Source organism: Seriola dumerili, unplaced genomic scaffold (assembly GCF_002260705.1).
Source record: "Seriola dumerili isolate Sdu_G_001 unplaced genomic scaffold, Sdu_1.0 BDQW01000078.1, whole genome shotgun sequence".
NCBI classification, from domain to species: domain Eukaryota; kingdom Metazoa; phylum Chordata; class Actinopteri; order Carangiformes; family Carangidae; genus Seriola; species Seriola dumerili.
Window position 1 is genome coordinate 2796958 of NW_019174333.1, and position 15491 is coordinate 2812448.

General features: G+C 39.9%; 1 protein-coding gene across 1 annotated transcript; it reads right to left on the minus strand.

Moving 5' to 3' along the window:
- Positions 1-326: 326 nt before the first annotated feature.
- Positions 327-10738, minus strand: stx12 (syntaxin 12). Its single transcript, XM_022744122.1, has 10 exons — positions 10675-10738; positions 9759-9899; positions 6494-6563; positions 6085-6184; positions 4524-4661; positions 4376-4419; positions 2913-3018; positions 2722-2794; positions 1275-1357; positions 327-1191 (listed from the first exon to the last, which is right to left on the minus strand). The coding sequence occupies exons 2-10, from the start codon at positions 9856-9858 to the stop codon at positions 1099-1101; spliced, it is 807 nt and encodes a 268-aa protein (XP_022599843.1). The 5' UTR covers positions 9859-9899; positions 10675-10738; the 3' UTR covers positions 327-1098.
- Positions 10739-15491: the final 4753 nt, after the last annotated feature.

Genomic DNA, 15491 nt, shown 5'->3' on the forward strand with positions numbered 1-15491 from the left:
AGTCCAGAGCTCTGAGATCATCAAGGAACTGGAACCAAGTCTTCACACTTACACTTAAGAAGTGCCATGAATAAAAGCAAGTTTAAAGGAAAATTTCTCCCAATCGTCGGCCATCTTTTGAGCTATTTTGTTGTTGATGTTCCCGTGTTTCAAGATCTTAAGCATTTACCTTGGTGAGTTCAACATAATCATAAGTGATAATGACCACGATCAGGAAAATAAAACTCAGATTGAAAGATATTGTTTACCTTAATCAGTTAAATAAAACAGCTTTAATCAGGCCTGAATGTCTGTGGGGAAAACAGAACTGATGACAAGGTCCAGAGGAGTGTTAAAAGAGTTTAAAACATTTATTATGCATACTGTCAGGAGTCATAGAAATTAACTTAAATACGTGTCGTTTTAAGACTGGAGTTTCATGTTTGAGATACTGTCATTGTTTATCATCCATAATGTTCTCAGCAGAATGTAATGCAGCACTTTGTCATATTTACAGACATGGATTTGATTTATACTGATAATCTGTTAGAACTCTCATTTTACAACATGTATAGTACAACCACATCTGCCTTCACCACCAGGAGTCAAACAGGTCCCGTGTCATGTTACTGTGAAGGCTTATGGCTTTCCACAAACTTTACATCAGCAGGTACCACAACAACAGGTAACAACAAATCATTTACAACCCCTACAAACCACAGATTCATTGACTTTAACAAGCTGTGTTGTTTATTTTTATTTTGCCTATTCGGATATCATTCCCAATAACATTTTTACATTTGAAATACAGTGACAGATAGTGTTAGTGCAGTAAATAAGACAAGAAATTAATGAATGAGGCAAATGAAGGAATCTCTCCCCTATACCCCCTCAGTCCTACACCCTCTCCTTAATCTCACTTTAAATGGTTTTCAGCTATTTTACAGAAACAGGCCGGATCAGGTGAGCTGATCACTGAGCAGCCCTCTGGACAATCTCACTCCGCTAACCAAGTGATCAGCCTCTTCTTGCTGTTTTCATGATTCCAACGCAGGTACTTGCAGGTGAGAGGGGGCGGAGCAAAACATAGTAGTGACAGATAGGTCGTGCAGAGTCGACTCACTTAGAAGCTTGCCAGATGATGATGCCGAGTATGACGAGTACGATGGAGCAAACCATGGCGAGGATGCACATCTTCTTCCGGGACTTTTGCTGTGACACAGAAGCAGAGTGGAGGGTTACTGACAGGGTCGTCACTGACTGACAGCACTGAGGAGTGACTGCTGCACTCTCACCTGGTAGTAGCTGGCTCTCTGGAGCTGCTCTGCTCCTCGCTCTACGTGAACTTCAGCATTCTCCACATTTGCCTCGATGCTATCTGCGGAGCAGAACATACAGCAAGGTAAGCTGGGAACTAATGACATCACAGTGGAAACTGTTCAGGTTTGTAGCATCCACAGTAAAGCAGGTCATCTCTTCACTTGTGCCCTCCAAGCACATCTACTTTCTCAGAATTTAAGCCCTGAAAAAGATCCAATGTTTTAATTTTCCTGACAAGTAAGATTTGTGTTTGTGTGAATAATGGCTGTTGCCTGTGAGAAGCACTGAAACAGGGGGATGTTATTATAGTATGCACAAAGAGTCTGACTTTGACAAGAGAGCCCGTTATTCATATCACATCTCCTACACAGAGATCAGTCTCTAACCTTAAACAGGTCGTTTCCTCAACCAAACCTTCACCACTGCCAGAGCAGATTAGTAAAAGTTCATGTGAATCATTTATGGCCATAACAAAATCCACATGATCCATCCACAGCAGCAACTGCACTTACTGAGAGTGCACAGAAAAAACAACCTGGACAGAAAACTGCTGGTGGCCTTTTAGCGTGTTTCACAGTGTGGTACGTAGGCAAGCAAATAATATTGCAATTATTTTGGCAGATGTGACATGTGATTGCGACTTAAATTGAAATGGTCATTTTTACATTATCATTTTCACCGAAAAATATTTTTAAATGATGAGGTGATGAAAAAAAGCAGCTCCTGTGAATTGGATATTATACTTGGCAATATTGCGATTTCAATTAAATATTGATTCATTTTGCAGCCCTACTCTGCACCGCTGAGGATCACAACTCCTAATGTTGTTTTATACAGACCTTCCAATGGCAATGAAGGCTTTTTAATTCTAATTCTGATATACATTTTAGAAGGCAGTGACAATGCTCTCGTGCTTACAGGACACTGTTGTGGAAGCCACTGCGCATGCTCACAACTGTGTTGGAGGTTTTGTGTTGGAGGAAGTTTTTTCTTTTTCTCCAGTTAACATTCTGTATTAATATACAAACAAAACATAATGTAACCTCTCTAATAGTGACCAGGGCCTTTATGTACAGTGGACTCTCACAGAGAGCACAGCCTCCATCTGGGTAACAAACTGCCTCTCTGCTGCCCACTGAAGAGTAGACACAGAGAGAGACACTGGAGACTCTTCTACAGGAAGTAGCTGAGGTTTGTCTAGAAAGTCGACAGATTTGTCACAGGGTGTTTTTTTGGATTAAGTTACTGAAGATGCCTGAAAATGGAAAACTGTTGTGGCTCTGCTGTAAATGCCCCCTGATGACGTAATGAAAACAACATTCAGGGCTGCGGCAAAAACATCATTAAATAAAAACTGAAAAGAGTGTGTAAACTTTCAGTGTGCACTCTGCTGGTGTCCACCACAACCCCACTGCCACTCACCAATCATCTCTCCCTGATCGTGGATCATCACTGCCAGGTCCTTGAAGATCTGGTTCACGTCCATGATGTCAGACTGAAACAAACCAACAAGAAGCAGGAATCAGCTGTGGCAGTTGTGTGTGGTCCCAGGACATGACAGTAGATGGGGGTGGGGGAGTGGGAAGTGTTCATATTAGAAAGCAAAGGCTGACCTCCAGCTGTCTGATGTTGGTTTCTCTCTCCTTGATGAGCTCCAGGTCCTCCTCTGTGATGGCCACCTCCTCTGTCTGGGTTGTCATCTGACCCCAGTCCTCTTGGCTGTACACAAGGAAACATTTAAAAACATGTCAAGAGCTGGCTTAATGAGTCAACACAGAAATGAACTGTTACAGCAGAGTACTGAACACAGCTGGAGAGTATGGTGTCCACAAACTGCAGCTGCTCTTCCTTCCTGCTGTATATTCTACATTGTTTTTTTTTTCTCTTCCTTCTGAATGACAAAAACAACTTCTAAAAAACTTAAAAACAGAATCGCAAAGTCAATCTTTTACAAATGTCCCTAATTATTCTTTAACACTTTCACACATGTAATGTGTGTCCAGCCGAGTACATGTATTTGTCAAGTACCTTTTCATATGGAGGGTTTAAAATAAAGCCAAGTAGCAGAGTGAAATACAATACTCTGTACTGCTGCACTGTATTTCCTTCTTCTGTGCCTTTACTGTCATAACGTCATGAAAAACATTTGATTTCACTTTTAGTCTTTAATAGCTGAATGAATTGTTTCTCATCGAGATGAATTTTCAAGAGTTGTGTTGTGTTTCAGTGTTGTCCAGCAGAGGGCAGCAGAGACCTGCTGATACTAAATGCAAAGCACTGTCATTGGTTTCCATTAGGAAATGCAGCGAGCCATTTCTTCTTTGGAATGGAAACTGAGTTTGTGTTAGTGCCGTAAAAGTCCTGTCATAATCAAATTTTACCTGTTATTTTAATTTTCATTTCTAACAGATTGAGACAGAGCTGTGACTTTTCAGAGGCGACTGTCATCAGGTTCTGGGTCTTTGCCTCAGACAGATGACTTCTCATGGCCGTTTCAATTCTGCTCTGAAGACTGACCACACTCTCTATTGCCACAATGGAGACATCAGCGTCACTTCAGCCAGAGTTTTGAAGTTGGGGAACATTTCTCACAGGGAAGTGCTCTAATCTGACGGACGACCTTCACATTTTTCCATCATTGTTAAAAAAAAAAATCAGTAAATGACAGAAAATATTTGGTTCACATGACCCCTGGATGGAAATGCATTGTCCACGCCAAAAAATGAGAAACAAAAAAATAATCAATTGTCCATTCACAGCTTTGTTTGATAATGTTTCATATTTTTTGCAGTTAGTGTTTGCTGCCAGAACAGCTTCAATGCACCTCTGCATCAATCTCTGAACTCTACTGGAGGATGAACACCATTATTCCTAAAGATTTGATCTTTTGATGATGGTGGTGGAGAGCTGTCTAACAAATATACCTCGTTAGAGGCTTTTAATGGCTATATTCCTGTTTGTTGCTATTTATTTTATAATTTCTTGATTAAATTGGGTCTCCACGATCCACCCAGCAAAGTTCCATATCCCACAAACTGCCTGACGAGGAAACCCTGAATGAACGACAGTCACTTACTTGTCAAAAGAAACAAGCTTCTCATCACGAGAACTGTCTTCAGTCTGAAAGAGAGGGAAAAACACACTACTGTCAAAGTCATGGCTTTCTTGAATCTGACCATTCATCACTCTTCTCTCATGACTGCAGTTATGCTGCTCCTCCTTACTGATAGGCGGGAACCAGCCCTTGCTCTGGCGACTGACTCCTTTTCCCTCTCTGCTGCGCGCCGCTGGACCGCTTGGAAGTTGTTGAGAGCTGCTGAGAAATCATTCATCAGCCGGTCCCTCTGGATCTTCTGCTGCCTCTGGACGTCACAGAGCAGAGGGACACATACAATAAGAGACCAGTTGGAAAGACAAGGAAGAATTCATGGAGATAAAGAGGGTCACGTTTCAGGTTTTTTTAATCATGCCAAAATTATGAATCAAATTTAATTATCAGTTAAATCAGAAAAAGCTGTGGTGGGAGTCATCAAACCTCTGACAGGTCTGTCAGTTATAACCTTGATTATGAAATTAAAGTAGCAGCAATAACAGTCTAATAACTATACTGGATCCTCAAAATTACAACTATGAAATAAATTAAGTTTTGATATAAAAAAAAAAAAAACACATTCATTTCAAGATTGAAGGTTATCCGTAAATGGAATTTTAAAAATGGAGAGAATAACCTACAGAGAAGGAACACGACAGAGTACCTCACACATCCACAGGATAGAAGGTTTTATTACTGGACCATAACAGAGGTATGGGGTGAGAATCTTTTACAATCTCACAATTAAATTCAGAATTGACTCTAGAGTGTTCTGTGTGCCAAACCACTGACTCCTGTCCTGAGCCCACTGAGCCACAAATGAAATATAACAGTTAAGCTAACTCATCTTGATAAGCAGGGATCCAGATTCACTTTTTACACTGGGGCGTCTAACTTTTTTAATTCTAATTTAGATGCAACCAAAAACTTGCACCACTTTTTTTGGCGTTATAATATAATTTTAAGCCTTTTTATCATACCTGAGCCACAGAAACCGGATGAGCCATTCTTTGCGAAAGGCAGACTTTTAGGTCTCTTTCTGTGTTGTAGGTTGAGCCTCTGACTTGGAGTCAGATCTCCACCAAAGATGTTGGGTCAATATTGTATTATACCTAGTAACTGAGTATTTCCATTTGATGCTACTTTATACTTCCACTCCACTACAGTTACCTGACAGCTTTAGTTACTAATTACTTTAAAATTGAAGATTTTTCTCAACAGGTAATATAAGATATTGTACTATTATAACCACAGAGGGACTTTGCTCTTGGCTAATATTGAAATGACATTTACTCACTCTCTGCAGTTACATTAAAACAACTGATGAGCCATGAGGGCACCTGCTGGTTATATACATTTTAGTGGTGAATTTGGGGAGTTTGGATGAGCGTCTCCTCTACTTCTGAAGTCATATGCAAGGTCAAATGTACAACTTTAGTCCACTTTCATTTTTTGCTCCTGTGACACTAAAACATCAACAACATGGCTGACAGCATAGCCCCTGGGGCAACTTGGGCAACTTCTCAGCTACTGGGAAATCATAGAAAAAAAGTAAAGTTTGGAGGTGAGTTGTGTCATTATTAGTGCTGAGTGCAGAAGCTGGAGTGACAGCTAAATGGCACAGTCACTATCACTCCCACCACACTCATCAGTTCATGCTAGTGATGTATTAACAAATGTAGACTGACACTTACTTGCTCTGAGGGTGATGAGGGGAGAGGGATTGATCCCAGCTCTTTCAGGTGCTTGTTGGTTTCTTTTGCCAGTTGGTTAGTATAGTGTTGTATCTGCTGCCTGTGGAGACACCAGCAGTTTAGAATAACAAAAGACTCCCAGTCTCTCTACTACATGTGACAATACAGTATAGTGTATGTGTAGTTTAAGTGACAATCTAAAACTGTTTTGACATGCTTTCTGGATAACAACGATGTGTGCTTTAAAGTTACTATCCCTGATGTCAGAGACTCAGCAACCAAAAGGACAAATTTGATTTTGGATGACACAGATGGTGGGGGAGATCATAACAGATCAAGGTGACTGTGTCTGTGTTTGGTGGAGAGAGAAAACAACATGGGAGTTAGTGGAGAAAAGGTTGATACATACAGACGATCCTGAAGTTCACTGGTGTCCTGTCTGGTCCCAAGCTGGTTCACCATGCTCTTGATCTGAGCAGCTGTCATGAAAACATGCACAGTGATGAGTCTCAGTCTTGATAATTCATACTGTCATTACAGCTCAGTCTCATACAGAGGCAATTCAAAGTACTTCACAGAGTGATAGACAATAAATAGACAAACGCCATCGTCTGATCTGGAATGAACTCTTGGAATTTGGAGAATAAAGCTGCCCTGGGACCTGAGGGACCTGCCCAGTTGAAAAAAATGGGAGCATGTCAGGTGTTTTTTATAGAACAGAAGGAAAGTTTTTTCCCTCTCTTTCAATTTCTTCAATTTCTGACTCAATTATATAATAATAATGGATAGGCAGTCAGTGAAGCTGTTTAATAACTGGAGTGCTATGGTCAAATGCAACTGCATTTCGAATAAGCTAGAGCCACTGAATGGATCTAACAGGAGGTCTGGGAATCTAGTCTGCTGTTTGTGAATCTGCCTGAGAGATGAAGCTACATATCTGAGGTATTTCTAAGATGATGGAAGGATACTTTGTTGATGACTAATGTTACTAATCTTACTAATGTGTGAAGTAAAATTCAGGTCAGCCTCAATATTACTCAGTCAGCGACTTGGCTTTTGCACCGAATACTATGATATCTGACTCATCTCTGTTCCGCTGCAGGACTATTTGTAAAATTCAAAGATGAACATCCTTCAAGTAGTTGAACAGAAAATCCAATGTGTTCATGTTATCAGAAGGACAGTGGGGTATTCAATTGAGAATGATCTGCATAGCTGTAACTCATTTTGTGTTTGCTGATGACAGAGCAAAGTGGAAGTATATACAAAGAGGTCCAAGAATGGATCCTTGTGGGACTCCATATAGCACATCAAATCTATTTGAGCTGATATTAACAGCTGCCAAGCCTTTTGATTAAAATGTTGATGGTATCAAAAGCCGAGCCCAGGTCAAGCACAACAAGCAAAGAAAGATGATTTGCATCAGTGGTAATTCTTATGTCATTAATAATCTTGATGTGAGCTGGTTGAGTAAAGTGAAGATGCTGTAAACCAGACTGGTATTTGTCATAAATGTTATTAGTGGTGAGGTATTGGAGCAACTGAAAATAAACTTTCTCAACTAGAAAATGTCTGGAGACATTTTGAGTGTGCCTGCTGCTTGGTGTGTATCAATCAGCTGTCAGATGCTGTGTATTGGTACAAGTGGATGTGAGGGAGCACTGCATGGTAGCCAGACGATGGATGTGACGGTAGCGTTCACCCAGGAGTACCTGAAGGACTATGGGATATTTGTGGCATTGATAGTCCTACTACCATCTCAGTGAAATGGGTGCTAATGTGACCAGTACAAGTATTGATGGCAGCAGCTGTATCATAGACTTTCGTGTGGAAACACACACACACACACACACACACACACACACTCACACTCACACTCACACTCACACTCACACTCACAGTTAACCCTGACCATTGGCATCAAGGCCTTATTAATATCATTATCACTCCTGTGTTGAAGCTGCAGTCTGACATGTCCTGTAGAAGAGGACAACATGGATGACGGTTAAAAAGGCTAAGAGTTAATAGATATAATTTCCCAATCAGAGTCGGGTTAATCCACTTCTGCCCAGAAAATGCTGAATCATTAAGAACCAATGAGACACTGGTTGCTATGGTGACTGAGGCCCCCAGGAGCAGCATGGAAATACGCAGACAAACCACTCTATCCCTTGGCAAACAACAGCTTATAAGCCAAAACCTCTCATCAAAAATGCCCTCATAGTTAGAAAAGTACAAGTCCTATCAACAAAGTTTTTTCACTGCGAGCATCCCAACACTTCAACACAGACAAAGATGTATTATATATGAACCTGCTGTTTATGTTTTGGAGCTGACGCCATGTCAAAACTCCCCTCACCTCTGTTTGTGACAGGAACTTGTTTAACATGGCCATCTATGGCAGTGTTGACAGCACTCTCTGCACTGAGGGGGGATTTCTTCAAAAACCACAACTCATGTCACAGTGAGAGTAACACTGGGTGAGAGAAGACTCATTTCTCTACATTTCTATATGTTAATTGTCCATGAAGCTTGGAAATTGTGGCATTTAAAAGAGTTTTTTGGGGGGATAACTTTTCAGGTATGTCAGTTAGAGTGAGTATGATGTCACAGACTGCCAACATTACGAGCAATACACATTATTGTATTATAAATCTGAAACGGTCTAAAAATTACATCAAACTTAAACTGTGTTTTCGTAAAAACCATCATAGCTATCAAATTAAACGTTTTACCCAAAAGAGCTCTTGAGAGTTGTCACCCGTTTAAAGTTTCAACCATGCTTCTAAACCATATCTCAACCATGTTAAATGGAAATGTGTAATGTAAGTTAGTGATGAAGATGATTCTTAATTAAAAAAGATCTGATCAGTCAGTGTTAGACGTGGCTTTAAATATTAATAGCTTATCTACAGGGTAAAATTACACAAGAAGCCTAATTCTCCTTTACAATAATTCACTACATTTTTACAATCAGGAAGGCAAACCACCATGCCAGGCGCCACCAAATTTGGGGGACTGAAGCCAACCCCAGCTAACACTGGTCCAGTGCAGGGTACACACTGGACAGGTCACCTGTCTGTCACAGGGCTAACTGTTGTGAGATGACAGTGCTAACCACTGGACTACCGTGCTACCCTAAAACAAACAAACAAAAGATGTTTCTGGAGGTAAATGTGGTATCGCATGGGGCATGTTCGTGTCCTGGTTGTTGAGATGTAGACAATATACTGTGGTAGCAGCATTCCCAGTTTGACTCAAATGCATGTTCTTATGAATTATAAGTAATCTTCAAAAAAGTCTGATAAAAAATGGGCTCCGCTTTATAGAAAGTGATCCCCTTTGCAGCCCTTGGCACTCACAGACATTCAGAGCACCATTAAGTCTGTGACTTTACAGGGAATTCCAGACTTTCAGAATTAGCACAAATAAAGACAAAGAGTAATAGTCAACCACAATCAAACAAAATATTATTGAAAATATGGTGGTGAAAATTGCCTTAAAAGCAAGAAGGTTCAGCACAGTGGGGCAGACTGCAGGCTGACACAGCATTATCCAACACCTTCCCTCAGTCAGTTAGTGAGTGAGTGAGTTTTTTGGGCCATGGCCACAGTCTTACTCACACTGTCGCAAAAAGAGCTACTGCTACATAAGTGAAGCCGTGGAACACTCACTGTTCTGTGTGATCTTCTGGATGTTGGAGCTGCATGTTTGTATGAGGGTGTTGAAGTCCCGTGGGACAGGGCGGAAGCTCTCTGCTTTGCCGTATGACATGTCTGCCAAAAGGAGCTTTTGCCTTTGGAGTTGAGCTTTATCTGCAGACAAACAGAGACATTTTTGAAATTAGAATCAAATCAAATGTGTTCTCCAACAACTGCCAGATTTGTTATAGGATGTGAAAAGGCAAAACAATAGCAATGACAGCATGAGCCCAATACTGACCACTTGTACAAAGAGCATTAGTACAGCTGATGTAAACTCAATGACATCCTGACACAAGAAAGTGGGAAGAAGTTTTAGTTTTTTTAACGTTAGGTTAATGAATATAACTTTACCTGGTGGAAGAATAACTTAGCCTCTGTTGCTACGCGTGGCATCGCCTACTTACAGTTCCAGAAAAATGAGGATGTCATTGTTTTATTGACGGGAGAGATTTACCTATATAAAGGTAACTTCCAAATAACAACTGTTAGCTTGCTAACAAGTTAGCCTACAAACGTCGAATCACTGAAGCTCATAGAAATGAAAGATCGTGGCAGACAGACAGATATTTGCTGAACCAGAAAGCGAAAGTATTGTTTATTGTTAAAGTATTGTACTCAGTTGTGGTCTACATATTATGCCACTTAGCTAAACTCTATCTTCCTCTGTTTAGCTACCAACAGTAACTTACAGAAGAGGGCGTACAGAATTCATCTATTCACAGCTGTTAGCTTTCTAGCTAACTGACGTTAACTTGCTTCATTTGTTTAGGATAACCTGGCTACCTTGAAATAGCTGTGTCTGTTCTCGACCAATTTAGACTTAGAGATACAACATACTGTCAATGAGAGCAAAGCGTTTCATTCGTAAAAACAATGTAATACTTGCTTATTTGGCTGTTTCGAATGAACACATAGGCGTAATGTTTTTCGTTCTGCCGTCGAGATACTGTTCTTCCTGATCTGTGACGCAGTCACGTTACGTCAGGCCACGCCTGCGCATATCGATACAGGCGGCACTGTGACTGGTCCAATAGGACTGATCAGATAATACAGAGAGTTCCATGAAGTAAACCGACGCTTCACCTTTCAATTTTGAAAATGAGAGATTTCAGTTTTTGGTTTTTTAATACATTTTTTTTAAATCTAAAAACATGTCTTCACTTTGTAATATGAGTATAACAAACAACATGTAACGAAGTTACATTACATTGTTTGATGTGAAAATGAACTAAAGCTCCAGCCACATGATTGGCTGATTGGATAATTGTATACATAAGTAGGTGTACAGGTGTTCCTAATAGAGTGCTCAGTGAGTGTATATACATGCTCATATGTAACCCTACAGCTGTCCCACCTGATTCACTTCTCCCAGACCTTGTTCTTCTCTTCCTCTCTTCAGACCTGCCTTTCTCCAGCTGTCCACCAGATATCCTTGGACTTTGCCTCCTTCTCTCATAATCTGACTGCCCTGCCCATCCACACACCTCTTCCCAGTCATCATCAGCCCTGCAGTCAACCAAACTTTCCCCCACCGGCACCTCATTCTGTAATCATCCTTGCCCTCCAAGGCTACACTTCACACTTCATCAGATCATCTGCCTCATGTCTTTGTGTTCTACCTTTCCTGCTACCTGTGTGTAGTAACCTGTTGTCTGAACCTGCCTGTGTGTCTGTGACTGGGTACAGTTCATCCACTGTGAGGCCTGGTGATAAGAGTGGCACTCCTTTTGTTTTTTATCCTCTTTATTGAAGTAGAAAATGTACAACAACATATGGCAAGTGATACATCTGTACAAGAAAACAAAGCACACAAAACACATACAATCAGTACAAACTGTAAAGGCAAAGAATATACAAACAAAAAATAAATCATAAATAACACAGCTAAGGGGACACTTCTAATAACTGAAAGGCATCACTTATGTTCAGTAGTTTTCTTTTCTTTTTGCAGCTTTCTTTTCCATATGATTCAGTGTTTTGCAGTACAGATCTAGTTCTCTCATAAAAAAAAAAAACACCAATAAGGGTCGTGTCTTGATACATTAACATTTATGGATGAAACATTTTCCTAAAATGAATACAGTATTTAACCAAAATTAAGCTTTCTTCTCTTCTCTAATGGTTCCACATGAAATATAATTTCTGGTAAAGACTGAAAGAGAAGAAATTTTGGAATTTAGCCAGTCATACATATCACACCAGAAAGTGTTACTATAAAGATAGAAGAAAAATAAATTATCTGTAGTTTCTATGTCTTCATCACAGAAAGTACTAACATTATAATAAGAGCTGAATCTTTGTCTTAAGAGTTCTTCCAAAGGATATATATCATTAGACACTGACATTGAAGTGAAGTTCTCCTGTTTTTGGAGATAAAGGTGTGAGAGTTCCTCCTGAAATATTTGCAAAAAGACTATGGATCACCTTGTTTGGGAAATTTTTTCCTGAGAAATCATGTCCATGAATCATCAGTACAGGGAGAAAAAATACTTATTATTAAGTAATAATAAAAGAAGTTGGTATACCATACTTGATGTTGTCATATTGTTTATGATTTGCAGTGGAAATCAAGTTGCCAAATTCATCTAATTCAACGCAGTGGATGCATCATTTCCTGTATAACTGGCAGTGATGTCAATATGAATAATGATTATCAGGATCTTGCAGGATTTCAGTGGATTGTTGCTGGAGCTGTTGGTCACCTCACCTTCTCATCGGTTTAAAAACTTTATTTGCGTCATGACATTCCTCTAGCTAACACTGAAGACATGAGTAAAATGCATTTCCATTACTTTACTCTTTGTTCACATTTTGTGTGTGTGTGTGTGTGTGTGTGTGTGTGTGTGTGTGTGTGTGTGTGTGTGTGTGTGTGTGTGTGTGCGCAGACTGATACCTTACCTCACCACTCTGGTCCTCAGTGAAACCAGACTCTGGTGAATGGGGAGTATGACACCTTTGGAGAGGCCAGCAGTGTGTGTTGTGACAGCTTTGGTTACTGTGGTCACCCAGATTGAAGGTCAGTGTGTTCAGTTCAGGAAACTCTCCACATTGATCTCTGGCACTGAGAAGAGCTCTAGATATTTAGCCTCTATTCTGTTAGCACAAGATGCTAAACTTTATAGCGCAACAATACCAACTAGCGCCAGGGAAATCCATTTCTGTATCCATTAAGTATTTAGATTAGATTAGATTAGATTAGATTAGATTTATTCTCATTGTGCAGAGTACAGATACAAAGCCAATAAAATGCTGTTAGCATCTAACCAGAGGTGCAAAAGAATAGTATTAGCTACAGATAATTGTGAGTATAAACAAGTACTACAGCATGAGTGATGCTATGTATGTCCAGTGTTATTAACAGTGGAGTATTTCCATATTATTATTAAATGTATTATACACTTCAGTGAAGTGGACATAGTTGGAAAGGGGAGTGTATATGCAAGGTCAGTTGACAGTTGGTTGCAATGGTTGGTTGTGGTACTGAGGCAGTGCAGTGTGATGTGGAGTTCAGTGGGGTCACAGCCTCAGAGAAGAAGCTCTTCCTGAGCAGAGGCTCTCGTAAAACCTGCTGGATGGAAGGAGGAAAATGTCCATGGTTAAAGTGGCATGTATTCTTGATAATGCTGGTCACCCTGCCCAGGCAGCGTTTATGGTTAATGCTCTCCATGGTGGGCAACTGTTTTCACCATGCACTGTAGTGTTTTACAGTCTGTGTGGAGCAATTGTTGATACTGAGATACAGTTGGTGATTATGTTCTCAATGGTACACAGGTAAAAGTCCACAGGTGAGCTTTCTTAAGGCTCTGCAGGAAGTAGAATCACTGTTGGACCTTTTTGGGATGGAGGAGCTCAGAGCCCAGGTGAGATCATCAGAATAATAATAAGCCCGAGGCATCTATTAATATTCCTCAGACTTATTATTATTCTTCCGCCAAATTTTGGCGCGTAACTCGTCCCGCAGCTTTGAGAAAACCCCGGTAATATATACATCAAAACGTGCGTCTTGATCCGGAAAGAGGTGCTATGACTTTTGGTGTTAAAATTCCAATTTTTCCCCAAGTTATTCCCAAAATACTGGGAATAAATAATGCATTAGGAATGCATTGGAATATTCTTTAAAAAACCACAAAATTTCACCTTTTTTCTGAGTCACCCAGCTCTCTCATACCTGCACGTAGAAATGTGATTCAAACTATAAAACGGAGGAAAACTTCTGCTCTCTCCAAAACACAGCAACTGTTTTTACATAACATGTAAACTTTTCAAACTATGAGCACTCAAAGGAGGAGTGGAAATCATTTTTACTTCAAAGTTAGAGTGAAAGCGTTAGTTGGCTAGAGTGCGTGAAGCAGTAAAAAATAACCTTTATTTTTATTTTTAACTCGAGCTCACGGCCAAACCGTAAAAAGGAGACAAATAATTCTTTCTGAAAATGTAGACATAGTTGTTGGGATTCATAAAATGTAACTTTGACAGGCAGGGTCTGCACAAAATTTAAATGGGGGTGCCGAGTCCGGCAGCAATACCTGTCTCACTCTCATTGACACCTAATGTAATCGTCTTTTTCACTCTCTCTTCGCACTGAGCTTACTCACTCATTTTAAGGAATATCTGAATAAAATAGAGACTGTAAGAAACTTCTGGCTTCAGTGTCTGTCACGGTGTTTTCGGTTTTTGAAAAGAAGTAACGGTTTTCTCATAATTTGCAATTGTTTGAAGCCATGTAGAAGCCAAATTCTGGGCAGATTTTCACATTGCTATGGCAACGGCAGCTCCTGACCTGACCTCTGACAGCCAAGGGCTGCATGATGTCATCGCTACAGTGACAGAGAAGATTTTTTACCCTAACCCTAACCCTATCCCGGCAGTAGCCCCCGTGGCACTCAAAATTTCCCTGGAATTTTCTAGTATACTAAATATAATAGCTATAGTCTCAACTAAGGATAGATTTGTATGTGAACCAGCCTTTGCTGAAGTAAGTTTGTTATAGAATGAAACCTGGAGGGAATAAAGTTTTTTTTTTTAATGTTCTGAAGGGGCCTGGAAATAATGGTGTTAGAGAGCAGAATATTTGTGACTCCAGTAAAAGTAAAGTTAAGTGTTGGTGAAGAGGTCTAGACTTGGGATCTGGATCTGGACTTTTTTCTCCAAACGAGTAAAAGAGGTTTTGTGGAAGCAAAGTTTGGAAAGTGTTTTTGTTGTATTGGTAAATAAAAGTTGCAAAAGAAAATAAAAATCCATATATCTAAAGTTTCTTCTAATGATAATAATAAATAATACTTCCACTTCCAATAAGCAAACAGTGTGGTACTGATAATTCCCTGATGTACACATACAACAAAACATGCAGCTTCTCTTGTGCAGGGAGTCCATTTTAATTTGAAGACTGAATCTATTAATATCACAAAATCCATCTAATAGAAAACATCACATAGAAATACCATGCTATTAAACTGTACCATTAACGGAGCTTTGAGGAGGCAGAGTAGCACATGTGCTCTCTACATCAGGTCATTCTTGGTCTTAACAACACAAAAATTCATCAAGTATAACAGTAAAACCACAAGGCATTAAGTTTGGTTTGGAACACATTGATATATGAGGGTGTATTAATGACACCAACACATTACCATCATATATCAGTGCAGCTAAAAGGTACACTGGAGATAAGAAAGTGCAAATAGTTGAACAGGGTTTCAAGTC